The sequence below is a fragment of the Chrysochloris asiatica genome, unplaced genomic scaffold, assembly GCF_000296735.1.
Source record: "Chrysochloris asiatica unplaced genomic scaffold, ChrAsi1.0 scaffold00007, whole genome shotgun sequence".
In the NCBI taxonomy this organism is placed as follows: Eukaryota; Metazoa; Chordata; class Mammalia; order Afrosoricida; family Chrysochloridae; genus Chrysochloris; species Chrysochloris asiatica.
The window spans coordinates 5,763,083-5,783,405 of NW_006408525.1; the positions used below are offsets into that span (position 1 = coordinate 5,763,083).

Here is a 20,323-nt window from a genome sequence, read left to right on the forward strand (position 1 = left end):
CGTTAATCAACTTGAAACCTAGAAAATTAATTGTTATTTTTTGGACGTCGTTTCTTATTTTGCCTTTTGTCAGTTCTCTCTTCTTCTGCACTTTTTCTTCTTAATTGCCTGTATTCTTTGTTCTTTATTCTTTTTCTTCAAACGATTGACTAGGATAGAGGCTGAGTGCTAGCTTGCTGTTTCTGTCTTTGAGCGCAGGAGAAGTGAGAGTGCTGTTCTTTTATGAGCAGTTAGTGACTAATGCCCAGGATGGCTGGTGAAGTCAGTCAATGCCTTTAGCTAGATTATAGGGTGCTCATGACAGGAATGAGGTTGGAATATTAGTATAAAACTCTTTTACCAATAGCTTGAACATACAATGGAGCATGTCCACTGAGAGACCGACCAATCTAAGGATGAAGTTTCGGCAGTCTGAACTCTGAGGGACAGCTGCGCCTAAGAGATGACGAGGTGTCAGTAGGATGTATTTCTTCATGCTGAGCCCAGTTTTATCAGCTATTACAGTTTAATTTTCTTTGGCCAAAGAGACAAGTTTGTCATGAGCCTGGCACTCTACATATTACCCCAAGAATGATGTGAGAGAAAAGAAAAGACCTCATGCTGATGAGATTTGGAGCAAATCTATCCTGTCCCAAAGAGAATGGGCATCTGAAAAGAACTTTGAAGAATTGTTTTATTTAAAAAGAAATGAAAAAAAATTTGACCTGTTTATGTTCTGAGAGCCAGGACTCAATGTAAATGCATTGATGCTGCAGACATTAAATCATTACAATGTGGTGTTCTCCAAAGGTGATGGCCTGTATCAGGTCACCGTTATGGGTGGTACTGTGTTACCTTGAAGGGCTGGAGTTTCTGAGTTTAAAAGCTAGCACATGGAAATAAGGAATAAGGATGAAACAAGATTTCCAATGAATTGAGATGCCTGTACTTACTATCAAAAGCAGAAAACCTGCAGTTATCAGGCTACCTGGGTGGCCAGTCTTCCTTCGCTATTCTAGGACAGTAAATAGGTAAAATGGTGATGGAACCAGGACTTGGGACAATTCTGTTCCATTTAGTTTTAGGGAACGTGTTTGCCATTTGAGGAAGAATATTGGCTATTTCAACAGAAATGTGACCTGCATTTTGAACATTTGTGCCCGTATTAGAGGCAGGAGAAAAAGAGCTTTTCTGATGTGCTGTGCTGGGTACTTCTTTCCCCTTTCTATTTTCCTAGTTGTCCCTTCCGAGTAAAGGAAGCCATAACTGAAGGAATGCCACCTAACACCTGATGAAGGTAGAGGAGAAACATATTTCTCACTTTCAGATTTGAATGGCATTGCATTTAATATGAACTTAGAGTAGGAATAAAAAAATATGTAGGCCAAATCTATTAATTACGTCACTTACAGAATAGCTCCAAAGATAAAGTATAAATATATATCTGCATATATTTAGTACTTTTAAATAAAGGTGAAATTGAGGAAAATATGATTGCAACGTAGATGGAGTTGATTTTAATTCTAGTTGCTATGATGCTACAGTGATCGGCACTTTTTGTAAATGAATATCTAGATGAGTATAGACTATTGATCCTGGATACAGAAGTTATACAGCTAACCAACAGTTCTGCTTTACTGTGTCTCAATTTTGGAGGAACTGTTTTCATTTTTCTGCCTGTTTGCTAACTTGTTTTGATCATTTGGTGGAGGCTGTAATTGTAGGTGGGAGCATTTTGAGTAAGAGTTCACAATCCAGTGCAGGTATTTTTCACACTAAATCCAATTATTAAAAGGCTCAGACTAAGATCAGACCAAGACTGTAACAGACTTGACAGAGAACATCTTAACTTTGCCTAGTTGGACAAAGAAAATTACTTGAGACTATGTTCTTATTTGTTTGAAAGCAAGTTATTAACATTTTTGTTTCCTCTTAACAGTTGTAAACTAGATCAGGAATCTCTAAACTGGGCATTGGTGAAAGATAGGATAGGCAGCCAACTATTATAGTAACTTTCGGGTTGGTAGAAATTGAGACCCTATTTTCCTTGTTGTTGTTGTTGTTAAGTGCCGTCGAGTCGGTTCCGACCCATAGCGACCCTGTACAGGGTTTCTGAGGGTGTAAATCTTTACGGGAGTAGAAAGCCTCATCTTTCTCCCGCGGAGCAGCTGATAGTTTCCAACCGCTGACCTTAAGGTTCGCAGCCTGATTCGTAACCACTACGCTACTATTTTCCTTAGTATTTTTTTAACATGGGTTTTTTGGTTGTTTTTTTTTTAACAGTATGAACCCATCCTTTCCCTCCCATCACTCCTGTTAACTATGAAAACAGATGAGAAGGAACTGTTTTTAGAAGCAGTTACAATAATTAGGTACAGAATGTACATATACCCAAAAAGGATTGGTAATCATAGACAAAATTCTTGCATAGTATTATCTTCCCCTTAAATTTTTTCTGAGAGAAAAATAGATTCCAAATTGATTGCAGCTTGATGACCACCTCCTTATAAACAATCATATTTAAGAATGATAGTGGCTCCAGGTTTCAGTTTTTGAGATGGGCACTAGGTGTCAGAGTTTTTCCTTCTCAGCAACTTTACATTCTAATAAGCCTCTTTTATTTGCTCTATTTGATGAGGCAAATCCAGTAGTATCCTTCTTTTTATAGAAAAAACTTACTGTGATAGACTTTGCTTACTGTTCTTCACAATATGCATTTGCGTCTTTAACTCTTTGGGTAGAGGTTTATTAAACCTTACATCATAGCTGTACATATTTTCATAGGAAACATGTTTTGGGAAGAGAATGATTAGAGAAAATGATGTAAGCTAAAGTTTAAAGACTAACTGCCATAATGACGAGTACTTTGGTTTTAGTTCTGCTTTGTTCTTGTGGTGTGGATTGGAATGAGAATTAGGAATTCAGTTCTAGAAGTGCTCAGCTGTATCAACATTGTTGTTGTTAAGTGCCACTAAATCAGTTCTAAATCACAGGGTTTCCAAGGAGTGACTGGTGGGTTTGAACCAACATCTTGGCAGTTAGCAGGCACCACCACTCCAGGTCTCCATGTTATTGATCCAACCGTGCCACACCAGGAGTCCCAGGTCTCCATTTTTTGTTGATGTTGTTAAGTGCCATCATGTGAGTTCTAACTCATAGCTACCCTGTTTAGAGTTTCCAGAGAGTGACTGGTGGGTTTGAACTGCTGACCCTGTGGTTCAAACTGACTTTGCCGTCCAGTGCTTATCCTACAGTGCCATACCAGGTGCTGTTGAGTCGTTTCTGACCCATAGCGTCCCTGTATAGGGTTTCTGAGGAGCGGCTGGTGAGCTTGAACCATTGACCTTGTGTTTCCAACGTCTTTGCAGTCCAGCGCGTTAACCCACAGCGCTACACCAGAACTCCAGATCTCCATTGTTGTTGCCGTTGAGTCAGTTCTGACCCATAGCGACCCTGTACAGGGTTTCCAAGGCTGTAAATCTTTATGGGAGCAGAAAACCTCATTTTTCTCCTGTGGAATGGCTGGTAGTTTCGAACTGCTGACCTTAAGGTTCATAGCCCGATTCTTAACCACTACGCTACTACTCATGTTTAATTTTTGATAATGTGTTAATGTCTGGTACCATTAAAACATGTTGTTGTTAAGTGCCATTGAGCCAATTCCAACTCATTGTGAGCTGTGTAGGTTTTCCAAGGCTATAAATCTTTGTGGGAGCAGGAAGCCTCACTTTTATCCTAAGGAGCAGCTGTTAGACTCTAACCTCTGACCTTGTGGTTAGCAGTCCAGTGCTTCTCCTACAGCACCACACCTGAACTTCATCCATATGTATTATATATATAGAATAATACAAAAAGTGGTATGATGAATACCCTGTACCTACTAATAAACTTGAACAAATCTTATAATTTTGACTCTGTTCCTCACTTATCTGTTGTAATCTTTCACCAAATAGAAACATTTAAGAGTTGGGTAGAGAGGGGAAGTTGTTAAGTTTATTTAAGCTAAAGAGATTGGAAGAAGTAAATTAGTAGATCCATTGTGATAATTGTACCTTATTACCAAAACCGTTGCCCTTGATTGAATTGTAACTCATAGTGATTCTGTGTAGGGATTCTGAGGCTGTAAATCTTTATGGGAGCAGAAAGCTTTCTCAGAGTGACTGGTGGGCTTGAACTGCTAACCTTTCAGTTAGCAGTCCAGTACTTGCCCTGTAGCAATTGTAGAAATACCACCATAACCCTCTGTTATATCTTAATTCACCTGATTGACATTTTCCATACTTTCAAAGGAATTGCTTTGGTTATCCTGGACTTGGAATTACAGTTTTGATCCGAAACTCTGTGACTAGAGAGAAACCAAACACAAGCAAATGAAAAATATCCACTACCATTAAGTTGATTCTGACTCATAGCGACCCTATAGGACAGAGTAGAACTGCCCTGTAGGGTTTCTGAGGCGGTAATCTTTGTAAGAGTTGACTGCTATATCTTTCTCCCAAGGAGTGACTAGTAGGTTTGAACTGCTGATCTTTAGGTTAGCAGCTGAGTGCTTAACCACTGCACCACAAGGACTCTTGTGACTGAAAAAAGTGTGTATATTTGTAGTGAGTGAGGGAAGGGCTGATTATTTCTGATGAGCCCAAATATTTTTCTAGTTTAACATTAGGCTTATGCATGTTTTGCTCATTTTAACCTCAGAAAGGCTCATGAAGGTAAAGCTAATTTGGATTTACTTTGCTGTCCTTTTGTTTCATTCGAGGTATAGAAATTTTGTCATTGTCAATAATTTATGTACATGTTGAAAAGAGGTATATTTATATGCTGAGTATGAGCTCTAAAACAGTCTTGAGAAAAGCAGATCTCAAGAACAGAACCATCGTCTGTACACTAATTGTTCAACTTATAAAAATGGGAGTAGTGGTTCTTGACACCAGTCTATCCATGAAGATGGCTAGACTGAGATCCTCAGTAGAAAAGAACTGTATAGTGTTCATTATACATAAACTTCTGTAATTTGTCTCCTTGTCTTTCTACCAAGGACTTCAAAAACCAAATTTGAGTCCTTTCAGGGCTAGCGAGTTAGGTATTACAAATATAAAGAATAAAAAATATAATCTATAGTAAAATGGTACTTTTATTCAAAATTACTACATTTTCTTTACTAACTTAATTCTAAGTAAGAATATTTGACTGCAAGTCTTTGTTGAAAATAATCTTTAGAAGCAATGTTGGATCCCTCATTAGAAAAATACTGAGGCTGATTTTGAAAGATAAGTCTTCTACCATGAAATTACTCCTAATAAATTTCTATCACTGTTCTTTTGGGATACATATTTAGAAGTCCTTCTGAATGACCTTTAGTGGTGTTGGGTATTTTCTCAGGTTTATGAGTACTTGGGCCCATTTATTTACATTGGTAGTAAACCAAAGCCCAATGAAGTTGACTGACTGAAAACCCTGCAGAATTTGAGGAAGACTCGTTGGTTTCTTTCCAAAGTAAGAAGCTAGCCTAGAGATGGCTTTTAAACAAAAGGATGTACTTGCCAGCATTTTTGTATATGTCTTAAGTTTTCAGATATTACTGTAAGGGAACATGACATAGTACCCTATGTCATGGAACTTTACAGCTCTAACTAGAGGCATTAATGAACATGAGGACAGTAGCAGCTAACACCAGAGGATGAGGTGTAGCATTGGTGCATCAGAGTTCAACATTTCGTCGAATGATTAACAGACAAAGTTTTTGGAACTTGGTTGATTTACATATCAACCAGTTTATCCTGTGCCCTGTTTTTCAAATGTCACTGACTTGTATGTTTTTTAAAATGTGGTATACTTTTTAAATCCCTGTGTACATATGCAAAATTGCTGTGGTTTCATGTATATACATATTACAGGGAAGAAAAATGCCCATGTTCAAACTTACTGTTTCTGGTTTTTGGTAACATTTTCAAAGTATTACCTCTGCGATTAAAGTTTTTTGCTCTAAAGATGTTGTTGTTGTTGTTTTTATCCTTTTATCACTGTTACAAAGATTGAGGTTAGTTTGTTCAGCCATTTTTTAATTATCGAAGCATAAAAAGAGTTTTTTAGCTGTTGAGAAAATTATCGTGAACTCTTATTTTAAGAGATCATACAATACTCTATGCATTGGAACATATAAGGCAGATAATGCATTATGGAAAGGCATTGTCATTTTTTCTTGCATGGTTTTCCAAATAGCAAAAATTAAGTCATATATTTCATTGCCTCTTGTCTACAAATATCTCTCGTAAGGCCAAATAGCATTTTCTGATCTTCATCAATTATGCCTTGTCATGAGATTCTATCATGAGTTGAAATTACTCTTTAATTATTTTTGCTATGTGTCTAACAAGGAGCTCAAGTTCAAATTCCTTCCCTCTGAATCTCAGTTTTCTCATGTTCATGATGCAGATGACACTTAACTAAGTATTTGGCTCTAACATGCTAGGATTCTATATCTGCTCCAGGGCCTTGCAGGATGATGATCTTCCTGGCATTCGCAGCGTTAGAACAATAGCTTATTGGAGGCTTTGCTGTAGAAACTCTTAAACTTTTAGCATGAAAAATAACAAATAAAGCTTCCGTATCTCAGCCACAGTCTAGCCTGTATTTAAATATATACAGAAAGATATTACTGCAGTTTGACTTGAAGTGTGGAGTTATGAGAGAGGCAACCTTGGCAGAGATACTCCCTTTCTGCTTCTGACAACATAGCTAGAGTTCATGGATGCTTCTTACACCCTTATAAAACAAACTCCTATCCTGCTTTGCCCTTTAGCTTTCCCTTCAGGTTTCTTTGTTGAGGGCAATGTTGTTACTGTGGTAGGTAACAATAGCAGCTTTGGAAACTCCCTATGTGTATGCTTGCACATTCTATCCACACTGATAGTACAATTAATGCTGATGTCAATTTTGGTGTTAATTTTGGGTCATGATTAGCATTGACACTTTGTGTCACACTAATGGCATTTATTGGCATCATCAGAATAAATGTTAATATGACCATGTTTTTAGTATCTGTTATAACATTAAAGCAAGGTCCTCCCAGGAGAAAAAAAAAATACATCTATGGATAGATAGATAATGCCTCTATCTAGCTCTGGTGTTACTCAGCGAGAAAATGACATCTCAGGGCAGAATCCTAATCACTGTTTGGAGCATCAGAAATAATGATCACCTCTGATCGGAGGTTGTGAATAATTCATTCGGTTTGATTTTCACGTCCTGTCCAGTGATACTTTTCAAACCAAATGTGTTTCTACAGGAAAATAATGGTCCCACTTCTTATGGAAATACTGTGGCACAAATCATTTTACCCACATAAAAACAGTTAAGTAAGACTCTTCTCTTCTGCTTGCTCTCTCCTCCCCATTCCCTCCTCCCTCACTTGAGCATGTTTATTCCAGGATCAGACTGTGGCCAAAGAAATATTTTCTTCCTTAGAACTTGTATTAACCCATAAAAAACCCAGTACCATCAAGTTGATTTGGACTTCTAGCGATACTGCAGGACAGAGTAGAACTGCCCCATAAGGCTATAAATTTTTATGGAAGCCATAGAGTCGATTCCAACTTACAGCTCATCTTTCTCCCACAGAGCAGGTGATAGGTTCAAATCACTGACCTTTCAGATAGCAACTGAGCAATTAAGCCATTGTACCATCAGAGATCCTTAAAACTTGTATTGTTGTTGTTAAGTGCCATTGAGTGGGTTCTGACTCACAGCCACCCTGCATCGGGTTTCAGAGGAGCAGCTGGTAAGTTTGAACCACCAAGCTTTATGGGATAGTTAGCAGTTCAGTGCTTATCTTACAGCGCCACCAGGGCTTCTTTGAAGCTAAGGATGTTGTTAAGTGCCGTTGAGTCGGTTCTGACCCATAGTGACTCTGTATAGGGTTTCCAAGGAGCAGCTGGTGAGCTTGAACCACTGACCTTGCATTTCAAACAGCTTTGCAGTCTGACGCATTAACCCACAGTGCTACACCAGGACTCCAGAGGATAGGAGAAGTAAATAGATAAGCACTGGACTGTAAGATAAGCACTGAACTGCTAACCGCAAGGTTTGCAGTTCAAACCCACTAGCTGCTCTGTGGGAGAAATACAAGGCTTTTAGCTCCCATAAAGATGTACAACTTTGGAAACCCTATTCAGGGTTGCTATGAGTTTGAAATGACTCCATGACACTGGGTTTGGTTTTTGGATTCTTAGCTTATTTACTGACACTCTTTTTACCCTCTTTCCCTTTAAGAATATTCTTTTAGATTGATAGCTCGAAACCTGAGAAACCTGTTAAATGCAATGCTCTATTATAAAAAATCCTAGAATTTATTAACTCTAAAAATTATGTATGGCTATTTTAATAGAAATGTGGTATGCAATAAGTACTTGGGACTATTTGGTTAGTCAGTGACTCAAAGAGTGAGTGGTCAGGGAAGAAGGTGGTGGCACTACTGTTGCCAAGAAGCTTCAATCTGACACTCATTCAGCTATAAGCCCATTAAGTCCCTTCCAGGCTATTTGTTGCCCTTTTATTGCTTCCTTAACCCTGCAAGTGTACTCCAGGCCTTTGTCCTGGTGTGTCATTTTCACCAGGTTTCCTCTAAATCATACATTGGAGGGAGAGAAAAAAGGAAACAAGGGGACTCACTGGTGGGGTTTCCCTTGATTGGGGTTTCCCTTGGTTGTTATTTTTCAACTAATATTGCAAGGCAGCTAAGACTTAGGTGAAATCTATGAATGTCACATTCCTAATCACATTGTCACACTTTTGTTTGCTTTTATAGTGATTGTATGATTTTCTTTATAAAATCTCCATTGTGTGTAAAATATAGATTGAACCATCTATATAGAGTAATTTGACTGGAAAACTTACAGTGTCCTAATTAAACGGGGTGTGGGGTGTGAAAAGTGGAGGGGGGATATGACTGTCTTCTGAAGTAATGGCCCAATTCTCTGAGAAAAAGCTCTTCTTCAGTGGAATACTTTGAACCATTTATTCCTGAATGCTGTGACCCTTTTCTTTCTTTCTTTTTTAAAATCTAACAAGGGCAGGGGGAAGGTTTTTTTCAACCTAGTTTTCATCATCAGACAAAGTATTTGGCATTCAGAAACCATTTCCAGTATCAAATTCAATTTTGTCAAGTGATTAGTTGGGTTTGATAGAGAAGAATTTAAAAACCCAAAGCTGGAAATGGCCGTAGTGCTTCTATACTTGAGGAGAGCCGCTACTGTTCTCAAGTGGAAAGCCCCCTTTCGGTGACAGTGCATCACAACTTAGATTATTGGGTTACAATGTCTCTGCAGCTGCTTCAGACCTGCATCTGTTGACACCAGGCATTCCTACCCAGGACTGCTGGAAGAAACAGGGAGGGGTGAACTGATAGCTTGTCTTCCTACCGGTGCAAATGTTCTGTTATGTACATATGTTTGTAAAGCTCTTTAGCCCCCTTCAAGATGAAAGGCTCTGTATAAACATAAGCTTTCGATTTTAGTGCATGTTTGTAATACATGTGGTACAGTCCTAAATATGTATTTAGCTGATAGGCACTGTTCTTGTCTGTTGTACAAATATTGACTTTAAAAGTATAAATATGTATTTAATCATCAGACCAGAAACACACTGAAGCAGTTACTTCTCAGGTAGAGATATTAATATTGTATAAACCTATATATACATATGTTTACATTCTACCACATCAATAACAGAGCACTTATTGGAAAAAGCTAAACTGATAGTCTCAACAAACTATTAAGGTAAGTCTTGATTTTTAAACTTCCAGATGCTTATGTCTTTCTAATTTCATATAAATATAATCTACTGTAGTATGACTAAAAACCTAGACCAGTTCCTTTAAGATATGGGTCAGATTTTTTTTCCATTTGAAAATATTTTATTATGGAAATATTCAAACATGCACTAGTAGAAATAATCATTTAATAAATTCCTATATGCCTATCATCCAGTGAAGAAGCAATTTGATAGTCTTATTTTTGTGTGTGTGTGTGTGTATAAAAAAACAAAACATTTTCCATTTCAACATTTTTACATAGACAAGTCAGTGACATTAATTATATTCATCATTTGTGCAACCATCACCACTATCTACTTTCATATTTTCTCTAACCCTTGTTATCCCAGCTATTTTTAATTGTAAAATGTTAAAGGTAGCAATATAAACACAGATTTTGAAAATGGGAAAAATAACATAATCACATAATCTCAGCATTATAATAATAATGATTTTTCTTTTATTTCTCTTTTTGTTTCTTTAACTTGTTTTTTTAAAAATACATATTAATTGTAACACTTATTAAACACTATATGCCAGGTAGTATTCTAGAACTTAACATGTACTTAATCCTCACAATAAAATTATGCATTAGTAATAATACTAATAAGGAATATATTCAGTTAATACTAACAAGGTCAGTTGAGATATAGAGAGGTTAGTAATTTGCCAAAGGTTATGTGGCTACAAAACAATCTGAATCTGTTTTGAATCCAGTCTGCTTCCTGAGTCTGTGCCCTGAACGATTTTGCCTCTCACAGATAGTATGGTATACATAAAATTTTGTGTCCTACTTTTTCCCTAATTTGGTATTAGGTCATAAGCATTATAAAATATTATTCATAGTCATTATAATCATTGTTTTATAAGGCTGCACAGAACACTAACAATGACCCCACTAGCCAGTTTACCTCCGCCCTCCCCCCCAAAAACAACAACACAGTTTCTACTCTGACATTTGTTTTTTAACTTTTTAGATTTGAAATAATTTTATATTTACAGAAAAACTGAAAAAACAGCACAGGGACTTTCATCTAACCTTTACCCAGCTTTTCGTTATGTGGTTAGTTGTTGAATCAAATCTGACTCAGGAAAGCCCCATATGTGCAAAGTTGACCTGCTCCATAGGGTTTTCATGAATGTGACCTTTTGGAGGAATATTGCCAGACCTATCTTCTGAAGTATTTCTGGATGGGTTTGAACCAACAACCTTCAGTATAGTAGAAACTTCCTCCCGATTATTACCATTGGATATAACCATAATACAGTTATCAAAACTAAGAAATTAACAGGAGTCCTGATGTGGCACTGTAGGATCAAGCACTGGACCACAAATTTGGTTTGAAGTGCAAGTCCAGCATTTCAAACTCAGCAGCTACTCCTCAGACTCTATACAGGGTCACTGTAAGGAAAAACGAGCTCTGGTTGCCTAAGGGTTATAAGTTGGGCTTTTAATCTCAAAGTCAGTAGTTCAAAGGTACCAGCTGCTCCATGGGAGACTTTCTTCTCCTGTAAAGATTTACAGTCTTGGTAACCCTATACAGGGTCACCATGAACTAGAACCAACTCCACGGCACACAACCACCATGAGTAGAAACTATTCTATGGTACTTACCAATAAGAAGTTAATATTGGTACAGTACTATTAAGAGAAATACAGACTATATTTGGTATTCACCAGTTTTTCTGCCAATGACCTTTCTCTGTTCCAAGATCCAATTCAGGAGCCCACATTACAATTTAGGTGCCAGTGGTGTGTGTTTGTGTTATAATTGTTTGTCATCTTTCCATACGATATTCAGCTAAATATAATAGCGCTTGTACTATGTGTAGATACTTAGAAAAATATATTCTTTTCTTTAGTTTGAATCTTTTTTTTTTAGTATTTTATTGTGCTTTGGGTAACAGTTTACAGACTCAACATTAATTGCAACCCTCTCAATATCATAACACTCTTCCCAGCTAAATATAATAGCACTTATACTATGTGTAGATACTTAGAAAAATACATTCTTTTCTTTAGTTTGAATCTTTTTTTTAGTATTCTATTGTGCTTTGGGTAACAGTTTACAGACTCAACATTAATTGCAACTCTCTCAATATCATAACACTCTTCCCACTTCTTTCCTGGATTCCTCCCTTTCCTTAACCCATTTTTCCTGCCCCTTCCTCCCTTCTGAACTTTGTTTTGGAGTAAATACTGCCCTTTAGGTCTGGTCTGGTTGATCACATCCTCACAGGTGGTACTGTTCACTATATAGACCTGTCTCTGTTTGGCTGAAAGGTGATCCTGAGGCTAGGTTCAATTACAGATTTGAAAGATGTCTAAGAGCAGGACCAGGAAATCTGGTCTTTTTATGATTTTGAATTTTGTTCTGCATTTTTTTCCCACTCTACCCAGGACCTATTGTGATCTCAATTAGAGTGGTCAGCAGTGTGTGTGAACTTTATTTATTTAAAAAAAAAAAAATTCACACTAGCTACAAGAATAAGTTACGTAGTTCATCCATGTCTCAGTTTTCTTGTGGCAATAATAACAGCTACTGGCACTTAACAACAACAACAACAACAACCAGTAGGTAATATTTGAGGGCATTTATATGCCAGGCTCTGTACTAACTTAATGTGTTCCTTACAACAGAAAGGTACTGTGTCCTTTTTTTATAATTGGAAAAATTGAGGCTGTAAGAGGGGTAAGTGACTTAATCAAAAGTTAGATAGCCAGTAAAAAGTAAAGTTGAGATTTGAACAAGGACAATCTGATTCCCCAACCTAAGCTTTTAACCACTATCAGTATAGGTGTCAACATCTAGTACAGTATAGTGTATTCTAGATGTTCAGTTAATAGTAGCTGTTACTCTTACTGTTGATTAAAAAGCATAATTGTTGTTAAGTGCTGTCAAGTTGGTACTGACTCATAGCCCTACCCTGTATAGGGTTTCTGAGGAGCAGCTGGTGAGCTTGAGCCACTGACCTTGTGGTTCACAGTAACCTTGCAGTCCAGCGCCTTAACTGACAGTACCACATCAGGACTTAGAAGTCGTGGACAATGTTCTAAGTCCTTGATGTTGGCTGATTATTTACAAAGTATTACTTTTTAAAGTGAAATGACTATTATATCAGCAAATATTTACTGCTCCCATATTATGTATAGGGGTCATGCTAGGCACTAGAGGAAATGATATTATGGTTCAAGATGACAGACCCAAACCAAAAGCAGTCCTAGGCAATATGTGATTATCAAATGAGTCCTCTACGTGAAGGTTTCAATAGAAGATTGGAGAAGCAAGGGATCACTTTAGATTGGTGAAGCATTTACTGAGGAAATGAAATTTGAATGAACCTTTTCAGAATGCATAAGACTTGGATAGGTTGAAAAGAGTGAAAAGGGAAAACTCTGTATGTTGAAATTAATATAATAGATTTCTGCTTCCAATAATTTATTTAGCTTCATCAAACCCATAGGCATTATTTCCTTAATTTTTTATGTAGGGCCACTGAAGCACAGTAAAGTTAAATAGTTTTCCCAAGGTCACACAGTTAATAAGTAATAGAGGCTGGTTTTGGATCCAAATTTGTTTGACACCAAAGCCCATGTTCATCATTATATTACTATTGTTTGATTAACAATGGAATCTACGTTTTAATGTAAATTCATTAACAGATGCTTTCTTAGATGTTTATCCATTGTGTGCACATGAAACATGATCTCTTCTATAAGGAATCTCACTGTACTAAAACTAGGATAATACTCTCCTCTCTGAAATGGTACTTTTTAGGGGAATTGTCAATTATGAACACACTTTGGAAAAACAATGATAAAGAAGAGTGTGGTCTTGGTGCTGCTGTGTTGACACCTAATTAGAAGTCAATATTGCAAGCATAATAACCTGACCAATTGCTGAACTGACTGCCCAAGTGACACAGAGTCCCCAGGTATTAACAAAATATAAGAGTATTATGGCCTGCCCAGTGCCACACAGTTACAATGTTTGCATTGGCGTGCAGAGGCTAAAGTAGATTCTTCACTGCTTATTTCTGAGTTTACCTAAGATAGTTAAGGTTCATAGGTCACAAAATTTGTGTGAAAACCAATCTTCCTAACTACAAATGCGTTCAGAGGAAAGTGGAAAGGAAGTAGTTTTTTTTTCGTGAACAATACGAGGTATGTTGGGTTAGAGAGATACACAAGATAAGGCAGTTGAAATATTTCTCCCCAACCAGGCAGTGTATTAACCAGCTTCTAAAAATCACAACCAAAATTATACTAATACTTGTTGTTGCTCTGTGCTGTTTTCTGGATGATCTGTTTCTCTTTCCTTTCTGTGCCTTTAATGAACAGATGGAGTAATATCTCAGAAGGGATTGGATTTTTTTTCTGTGTATTATATCCATTTTGATTTGTTTTTGGCCAATAGTATGATATATTAAATAGCTTATATTTATCTGTGGTGTTTCATATATATATATATTTCTTAATGCTGAGAATCACAAATAGCTATGTGGAAAGCTTCAACCAACCTGATTACAGTGGATGTGCAATTGGATTGAGGAATGTGTACTCAGAGCTTATGATCACTGGCCCGGTTGAGTCTGGGTGATGCATGGGGCTTTCCAGGGATGCTGCTATTTACATCTGTTAATGGCCCTTCTTGATGGCCGGCTCCCCAATGAGGTGATATGCAGCAGCCTGGGGATGAGGGACCAAGGCTGCAGATGTGTCTGGGCTCCATTAGGCAGGACCAAGAATACTCATCTGGTAGTTTGGGGGTGGGGTGGGGGGACACGAATAGCAAGGGAGAGACAGCGGTGGTGGGGGAAGCGGTAGAGGGAGAAGAGAATGGAAAATATTACTTATCCAGGTATAGGGGAAACAGACAGGCAGATGTGAAAAATTGCAGAAGTAACTGGTATATGAGTGAATAGAAAAGAAATGGAACTAGCAAATAAACAAGTAGGATTGGCTAGTTCTCATATCCAAAACCAACACCGTTGCCATCAAGTCGATTCTGACTCACATTTATCTCATAGGACAGAGTAGACTACCACATCTTTCTTTCAAACTAGGTTCAAACTGCTGCACTCTGTTTAGCGTAAGATTGCTTTAACCACTGTGCCACCAGTGCTCCTCTAGTTCTCATATAAAAACTCAAAATACACTGCCATCAAGTCAATTCTGACTCTTTGTAACCCTTATAGGGTTTTCAAGGCTGTAAAATTTTATGGGAGCAGAAAGCCTCATCTGTCTCCTATCAAGTGTCTGGTGAGTTTGAACTACCAGCCTCTCTGTTACCAGTTCAGTGCTTATTCTACAGTGCCACCAGGGCTTCTGAGTTTTCATGTAGATACGGATTAAAAGAGGGAGAGGACTATCAAGGCTTGGGAAGAGACATGTCACCCCTGCCTTTATGTTACTATCATTTGTTCCTGTAGGCTGATCAGATGCTATTGAACAGAAAGCAGATTTACATATATAGTATGTGCATTAAGAGATTAGATCCCTGCATCCTTTGGTTTTTCTGGTGCTGGGAGAAAGCAAGAACTGCTCAAAGGTGCAACATTGAGCTATAAAAAATTACTGCAAAAGGGGATAGCACCTAAAGCAACAAGTAAAGATTGATTGTTTCTATTATTCCTATTAAATGCTGGAAGATAATGCAAGGAACCAGGATCACAAAGTTTTACAGTTCAAAAGAGATGATTCTCTTTCTTCTCGCTTCTCATGTCTTAAAGGTTTCTTGGAAAGAGTCTCACAACACATGAAAATAATGTCTTAGTGGAGAAGGTAGAAAGATGGGAGTTGTGAATTTAAATACAGACATCATGGCATTCTCGCACCCATACCTTGAGTTCATTTAGACATTGCTTTTTTCATTATCTTTGAGCAGCCCAAAGAAGGAATTGAGAATATGGTGAAATGCCCTGTAAGCCAGCAATTATCAACATTATCTAGAGAAGTATGCTAAAATGTTGTTCCTAGTTTCCCATAGAGAGCTTGACTCTTTAGCAATGTATATCTTTATAAAAGAAGCTTGCATTCATTTGTTTATTTGCTTGTGTGTTTTTTTTTTTTGTTTTTTTTTTTGCCTTTGCAGATTGGCATGGTAGCTTGGAAAATGACCTTTAAAAGTCCTGAATATCCTGAAGGTCGAGATACCATTGTTATTGGCAATGACATTACGTACAGAATTGGTTCCTTTGGGCCTCAGGAGGATTTACTATTTCTCAGAGCTTCTGAGCTTGCCAGGACAGAAGGTATCCCACGCATATATGTAGCAGCCAACAGTGGAGCAAGAATTGGACTGGCAGAGGAAATTCGTCATATGTTTCATGTGGCCTGGGTAGATCCTGAGGATCCCTACAAGGTACAGATTAAGAAAATGCTTAAAGAAGCTGTATGGCTGTGCATGTGTATGTGTACATGTGTAGGAGAGGTAGGGGAGGGGGACAAGTTAAAAAGTGAGCACTTAAGGTGGAAACGAAATATAATCAAAATTATGAAATTTCCTTAGTAAGGAATTAGTTCCTTCATATATGAGACATATTGTCTCTCAATACATATCCACCTAGTTTTTCCTCCAGCTTTGAAAAGATTTATAGGTTTTCTATTTTTGGTTGCTCTACCCTTAAGCTCATAGTAAGTGAAATTATAGATATACATTTAATATGAGCCATGCTAAACCAAAATATATCTTTAAACCTTTTCAACTTGGCATCTGGAATTTATGGGCAATCACTAACAAAATCCCTTTATCCTCAACTTCTGTAATTGTTTTCCAACCTTCTTGCTGTATTTGCAATCTTTCTCTTACCCAAAGACACTACTTTCCGTGTAGATCTCTTAAGCAATGCACTGCTAATCCTGGAGGTGGAATAGTGTCCTCCTTGTTCCTCATTGCTGATTCCAGATCCTTTTCCCTCCCTTCTCCTTGAATACCTCCAACTTTGAATCTCATTCCACACGAACACTCTTCCTTATAAGAGTGTTTGGTCACTTGCTCTCATTCTTTGAATATTTTAATTTCTAGTTTACTGCCACTCTCCCAATCCTATTTGTCTTGTTATAATTCTTGGTGACCACTCTAATGACACAGACAATTCTTCTCATAACCTGATCTCTTGGATCCTTGATGATCTTTCCTCTTACGGTTGTGTCCTCCACCAAGCTTCAACCTCTTATTACCTCTAATTTCACTTTAAAGCACCCCATTCTTTCCCATACTAACAGTCTGTCTTTCCATTTCACTGTCTCAAGTACCCTAAATCCAAGAATCCTCTGGCATTACCAAGACTTGGAACTATTTTTCTCCCAATATTCCTACATGCTTTACTTGAACCCTCATTTCATACTTAGTCAACTTATATTCCTAGGTCATTCTTATGTTAATCATTATAATTACATCATTATGAGTATCTTTCTTACACCCTGAACATTTTTGCTTCTGTTATCATTCAACTTAATCTGTATTTTTATAAAACTATTTAAATTGAACTCTTACTCATACTGGCACCTACACAGCTGAAAATTGACGGGAGAAAAACAAGCAGTCCTGTTGACTGATCTTCTTTTCCATTAAAGATTTCCAACCTCCTAGATGACAACTTTACATCTTCTTCTGTTTCCCCAAGCCTTTAACACCCTCTTCCCCCAACTCTTCAGTCTTAGCTGATGACCTTCCTTCCTACTTCATGAGAAAATAGAAACAATCAGAAGAATACTTATACAACATAGAATCTGCACCTGTGCCTTTATTCTTGGACTTCTTTCTTTACTTTGGCTGACTTGCCCCCTGCTCCTGTGTTTGGCCAGTTTCTCCTCTTGCATGCTTGATTCTCTTCTTTCTTGTATTTTCACTATTTTGCCTCTAAACTAGATCTATCTTTAGCATATGAACACTTCGCCTTAACTACTACCCTTATCCCATTCCCACTTTCCCTTTATAGTAAAGCTTAAAAAGAGTTGTCTACTCTGGCTGTCTCCAGAAACTATGAGGGGCTTCAAAAAGTTTGTGGGAGATCAGCCTGGAACAGCTAGAGCAACAGAAAATACATCTTCAAAGAAAGATCATCAGGAAAACGCAAAACAAAAACGGTGGTATGATTGGTTGCTACAAGAATAAGCAAGCTATTCGCTGGGAAGCCGTCAAGGCAAGCAATCAAGTTCCTTCAGAACAAACCCCCCTCAAAGACTGAAACTCAAAGGGAATAATAAGCAGGAATATAAGCTTGCTGGCAACCATACTGGTTTACTGATGAGTGGAAGAGGGGGAAAGGCAGCAATGAAGAAATGGAATTAGTTCATCCACATTCCATAGACTCCCATTGACCTGGAGATGAGAGAGAGAAGAGGAAGGGCTGGTTGGTCCTAAGTGTGGTGAGACCTGGGGACACCTGAGCCCATGTACAAGGACACAGCCACACAGGGCTAGAGCTGAGAGTGAAGAATCCATCTGATATGAAGTGAGGGGAGACGCACAAGAACACCTAAACTTGCACATAGTACCCATTTGACATAGCCTTGATGGGTTGATAATCAGAACTCTACTAGAGGAAGACTAAAAAAAAACAAAAACAATTTTTGATAAAGGAAACGAGGATGATAAGTTGCTACAATTTGATGAACTTGAACTATACTCATGGAGGTGGTGGTGGTGGTGGTAATGTGCCATGGAGTCAGTTCCGACACATAGCCACCCTGCACAGGGTTTCTGAGGCTGTAAATCTTTACGGGAGCAGAAAGCCTCATCTTTCTCCTGTGTAACAGCTGGTAGTTTCAAACCGCTGACCCGGAGGTTAGCAGCCCATAGAGGTAGTAACTCACATACCAACAGAAAGGGAAGGAGTCTTCACATCAAGTATCAAAGCTATCTCCCCTCTGTACACAGAGTAGATAGGAACAAGCAACTTAAGACATTGGCTACCTAAAATGAGAGGGCGATAAAGGCACGAAGTGACTGACTTACAAGATTTCAAGAGGGAGTTTAGTTTAATAGTGTGTGTAGGAAGATAGAGTCTCCACTGAATAGTTTTCATCTTGTCTAGATGGGGATAAGATTCTTATGATTCAATAGTAATTGTTATCATGACTAATTGCCACTCTCACAATTATGAAGGTAGAAGTTTGTAATAAAAATGGGAGAATAGTTAATCTTATAGTCCAGAAACAGAGGTCTCTAGGACCATCAAGGGAGAAGAGCGGGACAAGTGGAATGCGGGACCTTATCCAGAGAAGCAGCAACACCAGAGATGGAGGCAGAGATGGGGACATGGAGAGAGGGTGCAGCTAAGGACTGAAAAGAGAGGGACTGAGAGCTGGTGCCCAGGAGGCAGACTTGCAGAAGGTGCCCTTTGGCAGTGCAAATTATTATATATGCCTGAATGTTGTTTTTTTTTTTTTAAAAAGAAAAGAGCTAAAATGAATAGAGAGAAATACCATTAACTGATGGTACATGGAGAGGAGTTTAACCATTGTAATGAAACAAAGTGTATGATTTGTTGAATGTAGAACTGATGATCTGCCCTGTAAACTTTATCTCAATTCATAACAAAAACTTTTTTTAAAAAAGTTTGTGGGAAAATTTTTATTAACATTTAATTCCATTTTTCCATGAATATTTTGAAACTCCCTCATGTTCTCCCATTAACTCTTGGTTCCATTTCAATTAAAACTTAAACCAGTTGCCATCAAGTCAAGTAATTCTGACTCATTGCAACCCCATGTACATCAAAGTAGAACTCTTGAAGGGTTTCCATGTTGTGATCTTTCAGAAACAGATTGCCAGGTCTTTCTTCCAAGATGCCTCTGGGTAAGTTCAAAATGATAAACTTTTTATTAGTAACCTTACCACTCGGACTCCTACTTTAAAAAATCAGCCAATGAAAATCCATGGATCACAATGGCCCAGTTCATAACCAGTCCTGGCGATGGCATAGGGTTCCGCAGTATCTCAATTCAACTGTACCTAAATGGAGGAAAAAGATACTCTTAGGCAGCTACAAGAGTAAAATGATGAATTCCAGATTCATACATCCACACTCAATGTCTGTACATAGATATTTGCCTAACGGTGACTTCTAATCTTCTTCCTTAAATGGTTCTTCCCACAGTCTTCTTAATAAGTTGCACCTTCATTCTTTCATTTGTTTTAATAAAAGAACTTGGAATAATCCTTAACTACTATCTTTTTTGAAAATGAAAACAAGTCCACGAGAGCCAAAATATGACCATGAATATATCACAACTGAATTTAGAGATCATCTGAAGAATAGAACTGATACATTAAACACTAAAGACCGAAGACCAGAGGAATTGTGGGATGAACATCATACATAAAGAAAGCAAAAAGTAATTGAGAAGACAAGAAAGAAGGAAAAGCTCAAAATGGATGTCAGAAGAGACACTGAAACTTGCTCTCCAGCATAGAGATGCTAAAGCAAATGGAAGAAATGAGAAGGTTCAAGAGCTGAAAAAAAATTTCAAAGACCAGCTTGAGAAGATAAAGTCAAATATTACAACAAAATTTGCAAATATCT

The 20,323-nt window shown here is 37.8% G+C and overlaps 1 protein-coding gene across 1 annotated transcript in view; it reads left to right on the top strand.

Moving 5' to 3' along the window:
* Positions 1 to 20,323, top strand: part of ACACA (acetyl-CoA carboxylase alpha) — a 336,306-nt gene that overhangs the window by 231,456 nt on the left and 84,527 nt on the right. Inside the window, exon 42 of the mRNA XM_006832345.1 lies at positions 15,886 to 16,155. Within this exon, the coding sequence (XP_006832408.1) occupies positions 15,886 to 16,155 (270 nt within the window). The remainder of the gene's footprint in view (positions 1 to 15,885; positions 16,156 to 20,323) is intronic.